The sequence below is a fragment of the Uloborus diversus genome, chromosome 5 (assembly GCF_026930045.1).
Source record: "Uloborus diversus isolate 005 chromosome 5, Udiv.v.3.1, whole genome shotgun sequence".
Classification (NCBI taxonomy): Eukaryota; Metazoa; Arthropoda; class Arachnida; order Araneae; family Uloboridae; genus Uloborus; species Uloborus diversus.
Genome location: NC_072735.1, coordinates 138342383 through 138361132, shown reverse-complemented (window position 1 = coordinate 138361132; position 18750 = coordinate 138342383). Strand labels below are relative to the sequence as shown.

Sequence of the window (18750 nt, the reverse complement as noted above, 5' to 3'; positions counted from 1 at the left end):
TGTTAAGAACTCAAAAAACAGAAAAAGGATTATCCCTTTTTACTGACTTTTACCCAAATAGCCTATATACTTTTTGTAAAGATTTCTTTACAATTTTGGAAATGAATATTATAGGGCTAGAAGTAGTAAAATAAAAATTTTAAGACATTTTCAAAAAACTTTCAGTGTAAACTGTATAACCTTAATATATATATATATATAATCAACATAATAAAACTTGAAATTGTGAAGTAAAGAGCAAGATGATGCATTTATTGAACATATAATTTATATTATTCAATCACATTTTTAGTATTGTTTTTTTTTTTTTTTTTTGTCTTTTTTTAGCTTGTTGAAAAATTATCAGTATTATTTCTTTTTTCTTAGTAAATACAAAGCATAAATATTAAATCGAAAGTCTTGACAATAGAGAATAACTGAGAAAACCAATTTGAAAAATCAGACTTTAACAAAATAATAATTGTACTTACAATGTAAAAATAAATTGTTGAAGTATGAAACTAAAAATATCATTTCATATGCCTGAAAATGTTCATAATTTTTTTCTTTCTGTTTTTATTTATTTTTTATTTTTTTAGCAAGCTCTGAAAATATTCCATGACATGTCCATGGGAGGTAAAAAATATAGTGTTAAATCAAGTTATTAAAAATGCTTCAATGCTTTTTGCAAAAATTATGAAAATAATTTTTTTCTACTTTTAACATATTACTTAGAATTTTTTTATATTTTTTCTGAAATCCTTATACTTTCATTAATATTACTGTAAATTTTCATAAAAATTGGCTGAAAAATAAATGAAATACAAATTATTTTCAATCAACGAACAGAATCGTCATAGTTTGGAAAATACTAAGCATTCAAAATTTCGACTGGCTCTAAAATGAAAACTAAACCAGATTGAGAAGAAAAAATTAATGTGGATACTTTTCTACATTAAAGGACTAAACTCACCAAGTTTTATCAAAATCCGTGACAGTGAGTGTCAAAATGCCATTTTTTTGGTTGAATTGACATGGAATGACCCTGCTTTAATAAAATCAATTTGACATGGAATGACCCTGCTTTAATAAAATCAATCTCGCCATTACATAAAATAAAGCTTTTGGAAAGCATCTGCTTCTAAAAGCTTTATTTTTTCTCGAACTAGCCATAATAAGGGTTAAAACCTTATAAATAAGACTTTCGGAGATTCTTTGAGATGCACCATAAAAGGAAATGTTTAAAAATGTTTACACAGACCAAGTTCACTTCGCATTTGTGCAGCAAAAATAGAACCCAAACTAACCATTTCTGTGCAAACACAAAGTGAAACTATAAACGTAAATCAAAACTTTTCACTATTCTGCACTCAAAGAAGACATTGAGGCACGCCTCCTTAACCCATCATCCCTTTTTCAAATCGAACCGCTTGTGGCTGCTTAGTCATGGCTTTCGAGGTCAGTAAAAGTAAAACAAGCACCCGGCTAGAGATGAGCGTGAAATTCCGTGAGATTCAAAGACTCTAGATGATGTTACTTGATAAACACAGAAGACAACTTGCATTTGATGACCGCTCACTCAACAAAGTGTGCAGAAAGGAATTGCGCAGCTGAACTTGAGTCGAACAACGCAGCTGAACTTTAGTCGAACAACGCTCTATAGCCAGAAACATGATAGGAAACAAAATGGCGTTTAGACGAGACTTGCAGAAAATGCGTCTGACGGTCGAAGGGGGATAGAATGACTGGTTCTGCTCATAGGGTGCAATTGCAGGCAATAAAAAAAACTCCCTGATTTCCCGGCAACATAGCTATTTTTCTTAAACAACAACAAGGTGGGCAGGGGGGGGGGATGTTTAATGCTACTTTTTTAATTAATTTCACTGTTAAAGCTATCATTCAGATACCTTTCAAGGATTTAATTTTTAAAAAAAATCCTACGACACATTTCAAGAAAGGTGAGAAAGGTGACAAAAGTTGCAAAAGGTGACTAAAGGTGAGAAAGGTGACTGACTCCTCGGCCTGAAAATATAGGAAATATAGGACGATTTTGATGCTTTTTTTGAAAATATAGGAAATACAAATACAAAAGTAACGACCAGCAACAGGCTCTGGGCCCAGCTAGACTGGTTCCTAGTCAATTTACAATCCCCAGTGAAGATCAATGGCCCTCTTAAAACTATCTACTCCCTTGCTCATTACCACCTCTTCCGATAAACTGTTCCAAGGTTCCACTACCCTGCTAAAATAATAATTTTTCCTAACATCCATGTTAGCCTGAGATTTAAATAGCTTAAAACAATGACCCCTTGTCCTGTTTTCAGTGCTAAACTTCAGCCCCGTAACATCTTTCATTTTAATAAATTTGAACAACTGAATCATGTCCCCTCGGTCTCTTCTATGCTCAAGACTGTACATTTTTAGCCTTCTAAGCCTGGAATCATAGTCTAAGTGAGAAATTCCATTTATCAGCCTTGTAGCTCGCCTTTGAACCCTTTCCAATACATTAATGTCTTTCTTAAGATAAGGAGACCAAAACTGAACAGCATACTCCAAATGAGGTCTTACCAAACTTCTATATAAGGGCAGAAGAACTTCTTTAGATTTGTTTGAAATAAATCTATTGATAAACCCAAGCATCTTATTGGCCTTGTTACTAGCAATGCTGCACTGTTGGCTAAACTTTAAATCCTGACTTATTAAGACGCCCAGATCAGTAACCTGGAAAGATACTAGTGCCGCCATTTTTCGAGAAAATGTATAATACACATCTTTGGCTAACCAGCACGATCGTCCGATTCCGGCGTTTGTTACATATAATGATCTAGGAAGCTAAAATCTGAATGATGTTCGACCCGCACGATCGTGCAATCTGGGGCTTAAAGGGTTAAAGCTTGTGTCTTGTTGGTGTCAACTGTTGAGATACAGTTATCGTTAAAAACACTCGAAAAAAAATTAAGAACATTAACAATATCACTATCGTCCTGAATTAAAATTCCGTGCTCATCAACCAGTGGCCCAATATGACTATTTCGAACTTTCCCCGAATTAGCGTATGCAAAAAACCTCTTGGGATTCCTGTTTAAGTTATCTGCCAGTCTTTGCTCCAACTCTCTCTTCTGAATCCGTACCAAATACTTAAATTTACGCCTTGCCTTACAATATTGGAGCCTATCTGCACTGTGACCAGTTTCTCTAAACCTATGAAAAGCAGCTTGCTTGTAATTTAGAGCGTCTTTAGTTTCCCTGGAGAACCACATTGGCCAAATTTTAGTGTTGACACCCTTTCTCCTAAAAGAAACATGATTCCCAACCGTTTTCGCTAGCTTTTCCTTAAACTCTGCCCATTGAAGATTCACATCACTATTGTCCAATCCAGAAGAAAAAACTGCTTTCAAACTCTGCCTAAGTGCCACAAATTCTGAAATTGGGCACAAACCTAAAATTCTCTACTTTGTGCGCATCAAATTTAATCCCAAACCTAATACTGTTGTGGTCACTGTCTCCAATGTGTTCCCCTACACATAATCCCTGAACAGAACCTTCCATATCACAGAAAACTAGATCCAAAATCACGTCCTGTCGAGTGCCCTGAGTTACAATTTGATCTAAAAAACAGTCACCAATTACTTTCAAAAATTCCTCTTCTCTGCTATTACTATGGTAATTCCAATAATTCCCCCTGCATCTAAAGAGGCCCCAGGCTTCTGGTGGTTTTGTTTGAATTTTTCCAGAAGAGAAATTTTGGACAATTTTTATTTGTATGTGTATAAGGTTTAAAGTTTCAAAATATATATTTGTTTCCTTCTTCCGGAAAACTTCATCTAGCATATTTCGCACTCTACCGTAACTGAGCACTTTTTCTGAGATCGGAGAATTCCCGCTTCTTTCTTCAAGGTCGTATTTTGTCCCCTGAGAAAGTGGGGTATTAGATAAGAAGTAACAAAAGGAAAGGCATTTTTATGGCACTAAGACAGGGGGGTTGGGTTGACCTTGGAAAATCGCCGCGAGAACTGTTCTGTCCGGTACATTTCAATCCAATTCAGTAGTTCAGTCAGTGAGTGTTGTCTTGTAACAGTGTTCAGAATCTTGCTAGTTTTATGAAAAAAAAAAGCATTTACAAAAAATAAAACAGCCCTGGGATTTTTGTGAGCAATCACACTTTTTTTTCCTCCAACGCGTTTTCCTTTTTGGTCAAAGTTTAAAAACGAAATTGTTTCAAAAGAGTCGGGAAAAGTTCTTTTTGAGGCATTGCTCCTACGCAACATTCTTTTTACGATGCTGAATTTTTACTGCTGCCGAGCAGGGCTGCGGAGTCGGAAGGGAAATGGTTGACTCCGACTCCAAGATTTTGAAACATCAGACTCCGACTGCGGCTTTTTTATTTTTGTAAATTTATTTTTTCAAATCCCCCCTTATGGGAAGGGGGGAAAACTCCTAAATAGAGATTCAAACATTAATTCCTTTTTATGAAATTTTCGCGTTGTATTTTATTGTAAACCTAAGATGCATACAACGTTAGAAATTCAATATGAAGATCAAATTATCCGATAGATGCGATTTCTAAAGTAAGATTACTAAAAAGTCCCATTTTTTAAAAAAATGAAAAAGATTAATTTGCTCCCCTTTAATGTTTAACAGATGCTGATCAAATCATGTGCTTTCAATTTTTGAAAGCACTGAGAAGAGTGAGAGAAAGAGTTTTGAAAGAAAAAAAACTTTTTTTGCCAAGTCAAAAACTTTTCTTGAGAGGTGGCGCCCCTCCCCTTCCCTCCTGGGTGGCACTCATCTGGTGGGTGACACCTCAACTTAATTTCAGAGTTTATAAAAATTGAGATTCTTTAATTCTGAAAAAATTCCCCAATAATAAATCTTAAATTTCATCTTAAAAATTTCAACAAAAATATTGCACTATATTGCGGAGAGAGGTCGTGTACATGTACGTCTGGAGCAAATTTTACACAAAATGCGGCGGTATACAGCTTTGTACGAATAGCTTTAACTATACCTACATTTCTTTGCTCAATTTTTAATTTTTTAATTGACGGCTTCAGAATTAACCTTAATATGAAGATTTTAGGATTAATTATAATTATTGAGTGTTGTAAGCAATAAATCATATAACAATTTTATTTTGTACTTTTCAGTGTTAACCAAGCTTTCTTAGATAAAATTTTTTAGAATTAAAAAAACATTTAGGGGAGAGTGTTGTACCTTGGGGCACTGCTAATTTCTAAGAATCTATTCTTAGCAGCCATGTTTTTATAATCTCTTATAGTAACCTTTCACCCTAAATGGTGCCATAGTAAAAATCAGCATCAAATGAGTAAAATTTACGATTTTGTGAGAGAAAGAGAATTTCATGACTCAAAAGTAAATATTTTCTTCCTTTTCATTTCATTTTCCGTCTTTGTATGTATTTGTAAATTTAGTCAACTGAATTTTATTCTGTTATAAAAGAGAAGTACTTTCATTATTTTCTCACAAGCAAATTATTTATAGTGCTTCTAGATTGACCATCATTTGGTTTTCATTAAACCACGTGGTGATTGTACCTTGGGAAAGCCAAACATTTTGTACCTTAGGACACGTTCCAAGGTACAACATAAGCATGGTTCTTAATAATTAAGATATGTTTAGGGACATGGAACAATGTTCTAATCTTATATGTAGTCTTTTAAACAACTTTTTCTTTTCTGGTGCAAAATTGGTTCAAGTATAATAAGGCTGTTTCCTGAATCATGAAGACTTTCCCATAGAACAACAGGATGTGTCCTAAAGGTACAATAGGATGTTGAAACTTGGGGTAGCTTGGAACTTATACTTTAAATGGCTGGCAACATTTTATTTTCAAATTGTCTGAATTAAAAAATATATATTCTATAGAAGTATGTTGGGCTATTTTAAGGGTGCTCTTCACTGAGAGTCTGAAAGATTCGGATCTAATGTTAACCTACGGGGGAAAGTTGGAGCTTGTTTTACAAATTCCTGTAAAGTTTTCGGATCCGTTTTTTTTTCTGAGTATTTTTCAAGACCATGTCTGTTTCTTTTAGTTTTTACTTTTTTGATGTGTCCATTCTCCGATTTTTTAAAATTCGAGAAAAAATGAATTTCTTCGAAAACGAGGTACTGTTGGACATTTCGCTCTGTAAAACATCTGCAACTCGTGCTATCGAAATTTTAAGAACGCCCTGACACGCAAAATATTTCCAGCTCTCTTTTGAGATCTTGTTTGAAATAATGCGACCATTTTTTAAACAAATATCATGTTCTAACTATTGAAAAAAATTTCAAAATACATTCACTTTTTGCATTTGCCCCGCCCTAGAATAGTTACCTCCCCTTTTTGAGGGGTAAAAACTAATGGGGTGTAAGATTTATTACCCTCTCATTAGTTCCCCTCAATGACCTCCGCTGGACGTCCTTTCTTCTTTCCTCTTTTCCTAAGGCTTTCGTGAAGAATCAAGTGCTTTTGAAAGTGAATCCATGTAGATGCGTGCTATTAGCTGTTAAATTCGCAACATCTGCTTTTTTTCAAATTTGTGGTTTGAAAAGAAATAGATTTGAAAGGAATATTTCTGAGTCAAATTGTTTATTTACAATATAATGAACATTGTTACAATGCTGTCGAATGCGAAAAGTTGACATTTTTCCCTTCCAGTAGAAAAATATTTTTATATATAGATTAAATCATATTCCAGATACTGGGTATTTTGCATCGTTTTACATGTGTTTTATGTTACTACAAATGGTACACACATAAAGTGCTTTCCACAGCTCAACAAACATTTTTGAAAATTATTTGTGTCTTTAAGAGCCAGACTCGTCAAATTTCTTTAGAAGGTTTGGGAGGTGGAAAATTCAATAGCGGAAAACATTCCGTACACCAACATACTCATTAAATACATAGAAAATCATGAAAAATATATTAACAATTTAATATGATTCAGTTAATGTAAAAAACACACCGTGGTAGAATTACTAAGCATTGTATGTATTAGTTTTAATGACGTTTTCAGCCTTATGTTGCCGACAAAGCTAACTAAAATGTGAACAATATAGAATGGGGGTTACAAGTTTTCACTGTTTTCTATTTTCATTCTCAGAAGCTAGATCAACATTTTAATACAATGTAGAAAAAATTAATTACAGGCATAAAGGTTTTCAGGTCACATAAGCACCCCCCCCCCCTTAAAAAAACATCATTAAAGATCGTCTTAAATTTCGTTTTTATGGCTTTAATTTCAAAAAATTTCGGGAAGGGAGTTTGTGAAAAGTCCTTCTTTGACCATAAAAAAAAAAAAAAAAAAAAAAAAAAAAAAAAAAAAAAAAAAGTCGTCTAAAATTGCATTTTTGGATTTCAAAAACCTGCATGTCCCCAGCGTTAATAAAGATGGCCTACAATCATGTTTATAACACTTTAAAAATTTTGCCTCCCCCCCAACATCACACTAAGACTGCGTTTTTAGACTATTTCGAAAAATTCCGGGGAAAGCTTCCGAACTCCCCGTTTCCTAATAGAATTGAAGAACCTGAAATTGTGTTTTTGGCGTTTCAAGTTCAAAAATTTGCTGGTGGAAGATCACAGGACCTCTTACTTACTTCCAAATACTACCAGAGATCGTCTAAAAGTGCATTTTGAAAATTTTTATTTTCGAGAAAATTAAAAGGCATAGCCCCCAAACAGAGTGCTTGGGAAAATAGGGAGTATTTCTGAGTAAATAGTATGCTTACGATAAAGATCATGTTAATTAAATATAGAAATGGTTCCCTCTCCTAAACAAGAAGCTAAATCCTTTCTCTCGCTGTATTTACATATTACTAGGAGTCAATAAAATAGAAAATGTGGGATCTCAAAAAAGATTTTTGTTCTATACGAATGAAAATTACTTGATAATCATTGGATTAGAACATTCATTTTATTCTGTGACTGAAGACAGGATACGATAATTTTTCGGCACAGAAGTGCGTAACACAGAACTTAAAAGAAAAAGTTTGTCTTGTTTTTTTTTTTTTTTTAATTGTGAACTCTTACTTGTACCTATAATTGCTTTCCTAAATGTAAGCTGTTCATTTTCATTTTTGTTTCAACTTTATGTATTTCCTGCAAATCTGTTTCTCGCCCTTTTTTTTATTTTTTATTATTGATTCATTAAATGCAAGATGCATGAAAACGTGGCAGAGCGATAAAAACTTTAAAATCTGGCAGAGCGAGGCGTTGAGATTTTTTTCATCTAAGTATTTCAAGATTTTTTTTTTTTTTTTCAGGCAGATATACATGTAGGTAATATTTTCGTGCCTTCTGAGAAAAAGGACAACCCTTAATATTTATTATGACAACTAACGAGGATCAGACACCAACAAGACTCATTAGAAAATTTTAATAAAAACTCAATGTGTTGAAGTAGAAGCACTATATACACTATATGACCAAAAGCATTGGGACACTTTCAAAAATTCACATGTTTAGGGATTTCTCGAGAAATAATAGACCAATTGCTCTATAATTTGTTTCGCATAAAATGTATACTCTAGTTGTCATTTTCCAATAAAAATTAAGTCTGCTATTCATTTAGGGGACCGACAACAAATTGAGTAAAAAAGTGTTTTGATAATTTTTCATTGCAAATTGCTGGGAATAAGCTATAATTTTCAGAAATGAGTTAAAAATCTATCAAAAACTTATTTTTATATTTTTGTGAAAGTATCTCTTATACCCATGGAAATATAAGCATTTCTTTCAAAAATGCAAAATTTTTTTGAAGGTTTTCGCCTTATATTACGCAGAGTATTTCGTCAAACGTTACTAAACTTTTAAAATATTTGACAGCATTTTAGAGAAACATAATAATAAAATTTGAAGTTAAAATATTGAAAATTTGTTGAAATATGAACAGTTAAAGCTATTAATTTTTCACTGCGCAGACACGAAAGATAGCAATTTATAACGTTCATAATTCAAAGCTCAGATACATCCTACAATCCATGAAAAAAATTCCACCGCAATTTCTTTAAATTTTAAAAAGTTATCAGCAATCTAATGAGCCGAATTTCTATAATTCTAGGATAGGCGACGAATGGTAAGGAATTGTTAGCAAACTGGCAACACTTTCCTACCATCGTTATAGAGTGATTCATGATAAGAACAGATTATTTGTTGCTGGTCCCCTAAATGAATATCAGACTTAATTGTTATTGGATTTGACGTCTGGAGTATACTTTTCATGAGAAAAAAATTACAGAGCAGAGAGCAATTGGTCTTTTATTTTTTGAGAAATCCGTAAAATTGTGAATTTTTGAAAGTGTCCCAATACTTTTGGTCATATAATGCATGTAATACCTCATGTATTTTGCCGAATTTACTAACTGGGAATCTGAGACTCTAAAAGTGCTAGGTTTAGTTTTATTGCAAAATTTCAACGCAAGATAGTTTACAAACATTGAGAGTGGGGGAAGGAGTGATTTTTGCCTTTGAGCTTGGAGCAGGGTGAGCACCCTTGCATACAAAGATCAGAGAAAAATCTTTAATTTTTCAAATTCAGGAAATCCTTATCCGTAGCCGTCCGCGACTTTGCCGTTGTTATGCTCAATTTGAAAGAACTTTCACCATAACAACCCCTTGAGAAATGCTATCGTAGCCTTCTCATCTGCATATAGTACTTAGATAAATAAATAAATATTTTTTCAAAAAGAAAAGGATTCAAAGATAAAGATTAGGGGAATTTTCTGGTCACCAGTGGTGAGAAAAGGCATTTATAGTAGCCACATTTTTTTCTAGTCGCCACTACATTTGTAAAACAGGTAACTAACCAACAAAGTAGTATTTAATTTAGCACTAAAATATAAATATTATCAGTTCAAATAAAGGTTAATGTAAGTAATTAGTGGCATTAATGTTTATTGTACAATCAAGTATTAACTATGCAAAGAGGATCTAGTTTCATTTTTAAGAATGTTTTCTGCTAACTCGGATGGGGTTGGGGGAGAGTGGCAAACAGGCAGAGGAAGTGAAGGAATTTCGCCAACCGATAACTAGTTAGTCCCCACTTTTATTCGGCACTCGATTTTTCAGATTTATTAAGTAGGATTATCCATTTTTAAAGAATATTTTTTTGTTAGAATTTGGAGTTCATTTCGTTAAAATTCAGTGTGGTCATGTAGGCTATCTTTTTTTTTCCTTCCTTTTTTGATTTTATCAATTTTCAATAACGAACATTTTTCTAAAAATAAAACGAATTTATAAATTTATTTATTGCAAATATTCATTCATTCGTTAATTTTTCCTACATGAGATCAGGAACCGTATTAATGGGGAAAAAAAAATCTTCGTTTCAAAAATTAATTTTAGTGCGAATGCAAATAAATTAATATCACAAGCGGGATTGCAAAATGCCGCGCCTTTTACACTGAGTAATTTTTCTTTTACCTATGTAGTCAAGACTCAAGAGGGAAAGAACTAGAATTTCCTTGGAAGGGTCTGTAAAAAGCTGCGGTTTCATTTCGCCGTCAGCTATTACCTCCTTCGACTACTCTGCACAGCAGGGGAGCGTCCGGTCTGTCCCCCTGCAAAATGTGACAGGTCACATGATCCAAACTTTCATCGGCCACCGCTCGTTCTATTGGTTGTTGAAGTGTCAATCACTTCACTGATGAACATTGCTTTCGTTTAAAGAAAAAGCCCATTTTCAAGCGAGATCGTTTTTCTTCCCCACTGAAGAGCAGCCTTAATGTGACTTTCAGATTTTAAATTTGATTCAAATAATTGACGTTAAAAATTAAAATATGAAAAGTGTTCCAAGGTACAACATTATCCCCTATATTTTATCGGATCTTTTGTATTTGTGCTTTCGTACCAACACTCTTTTGAATTTACCAAGCACCCTGAGAAGTTTCTCGACTTGCTCAAGCAATACATGCATTCCTTTTACTATTTTATAACAGAGATTGAGGTAAAAAATATAGTATTTTTATTTCAAAGTGATTATTTAGAAAATGTTAGGCAACAAATTTGTTTGCTGACAGTTGCTATCAGTTAAATTAAGTTTGAAAATAAGCAAACTAGGAGACGGCGTAGGTAGCTGTTACAGAAAATTCGATAAACAATCAAGCCAGCTGGTTGAGTTATTTTCTTATTAGTAGGTATTTATACATGTAATCAAATTAATTGGTAGTTAATTTTTCAAAAAATGCAAGGAGAGTCGGGGGAAAATTAAAGAAAAAAAATGAAACCCGGAGGCATAGTCGACATGTTTTCAAACGACTCCGACTCCTTTACCCTAAAATGAGCCCGACTCCGACTCCACAGCCCTGCTGCCGAGTTATGATTATTCCACAGCTGTCTTTTTTTGTTTGCAAGTTTTCCGTTAAAATAAATGCTTTCTTGCGCACAAAAGTAAATTTTTATAGTTTGTTTTCAGCTGTCGCATAGGGTGTTTAAGTAGTTATATCATATTAAACCAAGATTTGTGTTCCTTGAATAGAAGACATAATTTTTCCTAACAGAAGTTTCTGATATTCGCTGAAGTTTTTTTCCCACGTTTCTGAGTTAACGTAATGGTGTTGTTTCGGTCAAGTTGACACATTGCGTTTAGTTGAAACCAAATTATACTTAGGCTCACAAATTTTAATGGTTATTTTCTTTTTCAAGAAAGGCATAGAAATGACCCCCCCCCCCCCCATACACACAAAAAAGAGCATCCAGGATTCGCATTTGAATTTCGACTTCTTGAATTCAAATTACGCTTTTTACAATCATGAATTGCGATAAGTACCTACACGTTGGGTTTCTTGTTTCTACAAATGGAAGAGAATGGAAATGGTCAAGAACGATACACCCGTCATATTATGACTTTGGATTTTCTAGAATTGGTAATACACATTAGCGGAGTACACGGGGGGGGGGGGGGGGGGAGAAGGGACACTTGTTGACCCGGGCCCGAGCCTGATGGGGGCCCAAATAGTAGGGGTAAATAATATGGAGGTGGCCCGTAAAAGTTTTATTTGTGATGGGTCCCAAAATTTCTGTACATCCTCCTGGTAATACGAGACATATCCACAAAAAAGAAATGGTGATTCGGATGCGGTAATACAGATAAAGAACTAATAGCCCATATCGACCAGTAGGTACACTTATAATAAGGATTATTTGCAGCGTATAACGTTATGTATTTTTATTTCTTATCAATCTCAAAAGATGGGAATTAGTAATCTTTAAATTTTGCATTTAGATGAATTTTTGCTGTTTAATTTTATCTAGATAAGTTTTTTGTTCTGAAAAACTTAATTTTAAGCAAAAAAAGCCTTTTTTAAATGCCAAGTCTGCTTGAGCTAAGCCTCAGACAGGGGCGGTATTTTCAGCATTTCGTTTGGGGGGTTGATTTTCTTGAACAGGATTTTTCTCAGTATGGTATAAAATACATATTGGTTAACAGGAAGTGATAATAAAATGGTTTTAATGTTAAGAATAATAAGGCAATTTTGATGTTGAGAGCGAGACACAAAAGTCATCTTTCAAATGACTAACCTGATTGAAACAGTCAAAAAACAATGAAAGCAAGAAAGTTATGTTAAAAAACACATTTCCTTCAGATTCCTCTCTTTAAAATAACCAAGAAAACTTTTTAAATTGAGCTAGTATTTATTTTGCGTCATTAAAAAGTATAGTCGCACAATTCACAAAAAAGTTCTTTCCTCATGCTATAAATTTTACTTATAAGTGTAATATTTTTTTTTTGTTTGCTGCAACCGATCTACGTAATATTGAACTTAAGACCAATGATAAATGTATCTCATCAAATCCTGTCTCAATTTCTTGAGAAACTGAATTGATCATTTTGTTCGAAAATTACTAAGTTTAAATTGTCAATCCAAGAATTATGATTAACGGATTGAAAGTTTTGTGATAGAGTGTAGCATTGTTCAAAAAACGCTCCGCAATATAAGTACAGTAATCGAAAATTCAAACAAAGTCATACCTATCAAAATGACATCAGATTTCCTATCATTGAAAAGGTCGCTTTCCAGTAATTCGTCCAGGGGACTTTTATAAGATTTAACTCTTGAATACCATCGTGTGTCACTCAGAGATTGTCAAGTAAAGAGCATCAAGATATATTTGCAGACGTGAAAGTATTTTTTGATATAGGATGTTTTTCAAAAAGAGCATAGCTTTACAAAGATTTTTTAAGAAAGCATATAATACATCGAGTTACTAAAATGTGTTTCTAGTACAAGGAGTCAATGAATACTTACTAGCTAAACATTAAAATATAACATGAGCATTAAAATTTATGTAAAATGACATGGAGTTTACGCGTAAAAATTGCGCAGTACCGGTATCTCATACAAGATGTCCGATCATAACATAGACTACGCATTTTTTGACATATTTAACCCATATGAAGAGACTACTTCTTTAGTTAAGGAAAATAATTATTCTAAATCAGTTTTTTCTGTTCTGAAAATTCAGGCAAATGATTTTATAAGTTATCTTAAATGAATTGACCATTTTTTATTATTCTGAGTGAACAATTTGGGAGTGCAACCGCCCCTCTCACCCCCCTCCCTATTTGCCGCCCCTGGCCTCAGACGATTTGTAACTATGACTACGAAAATTTTGCTCTCTAAATAAATAATAAAAACAGCCATCGTCATGGTAATCTGAAAAATCAGAGCAACATCAACTTTGGTCAAGTAAATAATCAATAAACAATTCGTGATTGCTCAAAAAAAAAAATTATATTAATTTGAATTTTTGGCATCTTGAATTCAAATTATGTTTTTTGCAATCACGAGCGTGTATGTTTGTGTAGGCGCATGTGTGTGGGTGTGTATGTATGCATGTGTGTGCGTGTTGTGTCTGCAGTGCTGTGTGTGTAGGCGTTCGTGTGTTTGTATGTAGACATGTGTTTGTGTCTGTGTGCAGGCATGAGTGTGCATATGTGTGTATGTAGACATATGTGTTTGTGTGCAGGTATGAGTGTGTGTATGTGTGTAGGAGTGTGTGTTTGTGTCTGTGCGCAGGCATGTGTGTAGGCGTGTGTGTGTAGGCGTGTGTGTGCATGCGTGTGTGTGCATGCGTGTGTGTGCAGGACATGGACGCAACCTGGAGACCGTTTTCTTAAGAGGAGCAGCATCGTGAGGGGGGTTGACGCGACGGTGGTGCTGGCAGAGGGTGCTGGCGGGAAAATAAAATCAGCCTAACGCCAAAAACAGTCAAATGAGAACAATAAGCAATCGTGATTGCTCAAAAAAAAACCCCTCAAAAGAATGAAATTACTCTTGAAATATTTAAAAAAGCGTAATTCGGAGAAGATAGCATACTTTATTTACATTAACTAAATCAAATTTACTTTTCACATCTCACTCGAACAAAATATTTTGAGAGAATCTTCTTTCAAAACAACCCTTTAAAACTTCATTTCGCTTATTACTTCAGCGCAACAGTTTATTCTTTTGTGTATCTACTTGACTCTCATTGAGTCTAGTTAATAAATTTCGAGAAGAAATTTAAGATATTATTGTTGCGAATACATTATCTCTGCAAAGGTTTGAAATCATTATTTAATAGAAAAATAGTGCTTGCATCCGATGAAATTTTGATTTAGTACGTAACCCTCGTAACGAAAAATATAAAATAACAAATATAACAAAAATCAAAATGTAAAATGTGTCTGAACTATAACCGGTCTAGCCTATTAAATTATCCCTTAAGTATGGATTTCATTATACTGTACAATTTTCAAGAAAGAAACAAAAGCAAATCTCTCACGAAGGTTTTCATCAGATTTTAAATATCCTGTAAAGTTTGTCTATTGTTGAATTTTGGAAACTATACAGTTTCGAAAATTGGGGAGGGGGGGTGGAGGAGGAATTGATATCTATCTATTGTTTTGCGAAAAAAATTGATTAAAGGCAGTCCCTGAGCTCCATCCCTTACCCAAACGTCAATAAATATAACCTATAATCGTGTTTTTAGGACTTCAATTTCAACAATTTTCCGCTGAGACCCCTGCACCCAGGAACGGATCTATAAATTTCGGACCCCTACAACAAAATTTGTAGGGCCTCAGAGGCCAGCAATGTATATTTGAAACGTTAATAAGTCTTAGAGTGCTAGATTTTTTCAGTTTTTTCTTCAATTTCTTGGGTTGTAAAAAGACCGGGTGCACCCCCGCACTACGGAGTCTGCGGGTGAGCAGATCCGGACCTGCCTGCAGCTGCACCTTTGTGCCCCCTAACATCATCAAAGAAAGTCTAAAACTGCATTTTTAAAACTACGAGTTTAAAATTTTTCCCGGGGGAGAACCCCCGGACCCCACTCTCTCCTTATTTTTCCTATTCAATTAAAGGTTCTCTTTTTCCTCTCTCTTTTTTCTGGCCAAATAAAAAAAACTCTCGCCCTTAAGATTTTTTTTCTCTCTGGTTGCGCCACTGAATGATGCGCATAGAAAAACAGGGGAAAGCTGGGATTTTGCTAGATGGTCTGAAATCGGGGTTCGGATCTCACACCCTGCACTACCTAAATTACCAAAAAAAAAGACAAAATTTTTCGCAGTAAACTTTTTTGTCAGAAATATCATTGTTTTTCCTTTTTAAATAAGAATAATTCCCCCCCCCCCCCCAAAGCTTGTTGATTCAAAAAAATATGATTTTTTGCATTGTAAATATAGGAAACCATATCACTTTCGTTGTGTCAATTAAAGGGGGCCTCCGGATAGGTTGCGCCTGGGGCCCCAAAATCACATGATTCGCCACTGCCCACTTATCCGCTCACTTAGTAATATAATCTAAATCCTCTTGAAGCTGTTTTACCTGTTCTTCATTTTCTACAATCCCCATAACTTTTACATCATCAGCAAAACAACTAATGTTTCCAGAAATATTTTTATCAATGTCATTCATAAAAATAATAAACAGAAGAGGCCCTAAAACTGATCCCTGAGGATCCACGTTTAAAACATCACTCCATTTAGAATGATTTCCTCTCACAACTACTTTGGTTCCTCCCAGAAAGCCAATTCCTAACCCAAAGTTGATCAAGATGTAAGTTATGCTGATTCTTGAGAAAATGTTGGCAGTTCTGGCATAAATAGTGCAAAGGTAGGATGGATTTGATAGGTAATTGAAATCTATATGCATACTTTTCTGAAATGAAAAAAAAGGGTTCTTTGAACCCCTGATAATTGTCTGCAATATTTTGTAAATTTTGTGTATTTAATATTTTCCTGCCAATTACTTTTTAGCCCAAAAGGTTTTTATAAGTCTTTTTTACAACTTGTAGTGCTTAGATCACATTAATTTTCTCCACATGTGATCCTAAGCTTATTTGGCTGGATGCTGTATCTGTCACTTTTGATGTGGCTCAGGGGCGTAGGCAAGTATTTTTTGGAATATTTACCTAAATATTAAATCTAAGCCTGGGTAAGTACCCAAAGGTTGCTACTGTAGTCTGGAGAAAAAAATTCCCTTTATTTTCCCTGTATAAACATGCAGCATTAAAAATATTGAACAAACACTGATATTGTTGTCGGAAAATGTCAAGCACTACATTTCGTTCACGGAAATAAGCGAACAAGTTATTATTTACAGGTTTCATTCATTTAGTTAGGCAGAAAATGTTCTTGCTCTAGATGTCTTAATGAATCAGGACTTCGTCAAGCAGTGCAGCATTGCAAGTAATAAAGTCAAGAGAACGCTTGAATTTATCAATAATCTATGTTTAAAAAACAAAGAAGGTTCTTCTGCTTTGGTATATAGAAATTTGGTAAGACCTCATTTCAAGTATGCTATTCAGTTTTGAAGTCCTTATCTCAAGAAAGATCATTTTTATTAGAAAGGGTTCTAAGAAAAGTTACTAGGCTCGTAAGGGGACTTTCTGATTTAAATTAATACACCAGGCTTTAAAGTTACAATGCAAAGAATGAGAGTAAATACATTATGTCCAATTGATTTAAACTTCAAGTTTATACCAAAAAAAGGTGCACTGACTTGCTCGTTAGCACTCATTGTGTTCAGTTCAAATTTTATTTTTTGTAAAATTAAGTAAAAATTTAACGAATAAAATTTTTAACAGAATGAATTAAGATTTTTTTTCTTAATGATACGAGCATGAACTTTTGCTCGCAAAATAACAATGAAGTAGTAAACGCATTTTGAATACTTCTGATAAACTAACAGAACAACTATTTGAAATATATGTCAATTCAAGAAAAAAAAAATAGGTATCCATATGCTTACTATTTGCACAAACAACAGCTTGCTATCTTCTTTAGCACATACATTTAAACACAGACATAAAACAGAAATAAATGCAAAAGAGGAAAAATTGAGCATTTTAAAAGACTAGTATACGCAAAGGCCAGCTGCCAGTAGAAGCACTTTTCTCTGGAACAGCCAATTTAGGAAAACGTTTTACATGTTTGTTTAGAGCTTAAACAGTTATTTGCGTTGCGCTCAGGACGAAATCTTGTTTTCTGCTAAAGTCGTTTCTGATTGGTTGATCAAGTTATTTGTGTTGAGTTGGATTGGAGATGCGTCATTCTTCTTATCAAAAACAAAGGAGTCATGGAGAACAGAACTCAGGAATTAAAAAATATGTCTTTTTTAATGAAAAGTATTTTTAAAAAGAACTTTTTCAATTTAAAAGAAAAACGATGAAACTTTTACAAATTCAAAATTGATTACGGGTCAGATTCCAATTTCAAAGTAAAGCATTAATTTGGGATGCAAATTCAGAACTCATTTATAATAAACGTCACTATTCGCAATTCAAATAAACTAACGGAGGAACTACAATCTCTGGCCAATGGCTGCTGAAAGAGGTAAAACAATGACCGACCAACTTACATCTGTCCATTGTCCAATGACACACAGGGCCCGGATTTAGGGGAGGGCAGGTTGGTCTACTGGTCTGGGGCCTCACCACGCCACAACAAAGGGGCCCCACACAATAAAATTTTTACAAAATATCCTAACTTTCACGGGTCAGCAAATTTTACATTTTTTCTACCAGACATTTTATTTTATTTATTTTTTTTTGTATTTCTACAAAGAATGCTTGCACAAAAATTATATTATTATCGATCGATATATCAGAACAGGGGCGTAGCTAAGGGGGAGGGTTTGGGGACAACCCCCCCCCCTCCGAAACGTTTGTCTCAAAAAAAAGAGAAAAAGAAAAAAGAGAAAGAAAAAAAAGAAAAAGAAAAAAAATCAAATGACTTTTTTCTGAGTAACAAAGGTCAAAAATTCACTTTGCTCCCCCCCCCCCCCCAATGCCATTGAAAATCTGCTCCATGAGTGACCCTCAAGCGTAAAGACCCTCTGCTGCGACAATTTTTCGATAATTGATTGAAATTTGACACTTCGCTTTAGAAATGAGATTGATTTGTTAAATCCATGTATATGTAGCCTTTCTTCGACATAGATTCTGCAAATTGTTGAATATGTTTAATTTTGTGAGTGGCGCAGTGGGAATATTGCATACAGTCGAATCTGTAGATTTCGAACTTCACAGGAAAGAAAAAAACGAGATAAAGAGGTTTTGAGATACGGGGGCTTTAAGAAACTTTATAGAAATTGGGAATATGATGGTGAAAATTTGAAATCAAGACAATATGAGCTCTTGATTAAAATTCCTCTGTATTAGTTTTGTTATAGGTATTTATTCTGTTATTACATTATTAAGTGCTTTACTAGCTGCGTGCCCGGCGTTGCACGGGCTACCTAAAAAATGTAAGAGCAGTCCAGTTGATGCTTTTGTAGTACACT

General features: G+C 34.1%; 1 protein-coding gene across 2 annotated transcripts in view; it reads right to left on the bottom strand.

The window, feature by feature from the left end:
• The window catches only part of LOC129222191 (prostatic acid phosphatase-like), an 82137-nt gene extending 64719 nt beyond the window's left edge, over positions 1-17418 (bottom strand). For both annotated transcript variants that reach the window (XM_054856661.1, XM_054856662.1), the window contains exon 1: positions 17218-17418. In XM_054856661.1, coding sequence (XP_054712636.1) covers positions 17218-17313 — 96 coding nt within the window. In that variant the 5' untranslated portion in view covers positions 17314-17418. The remainder of the gene's footprint in view (positions 1-17217) is intronic.
• Between the last annotated feature and the right edge of the window lie 1332 nt (positions 17419-18750).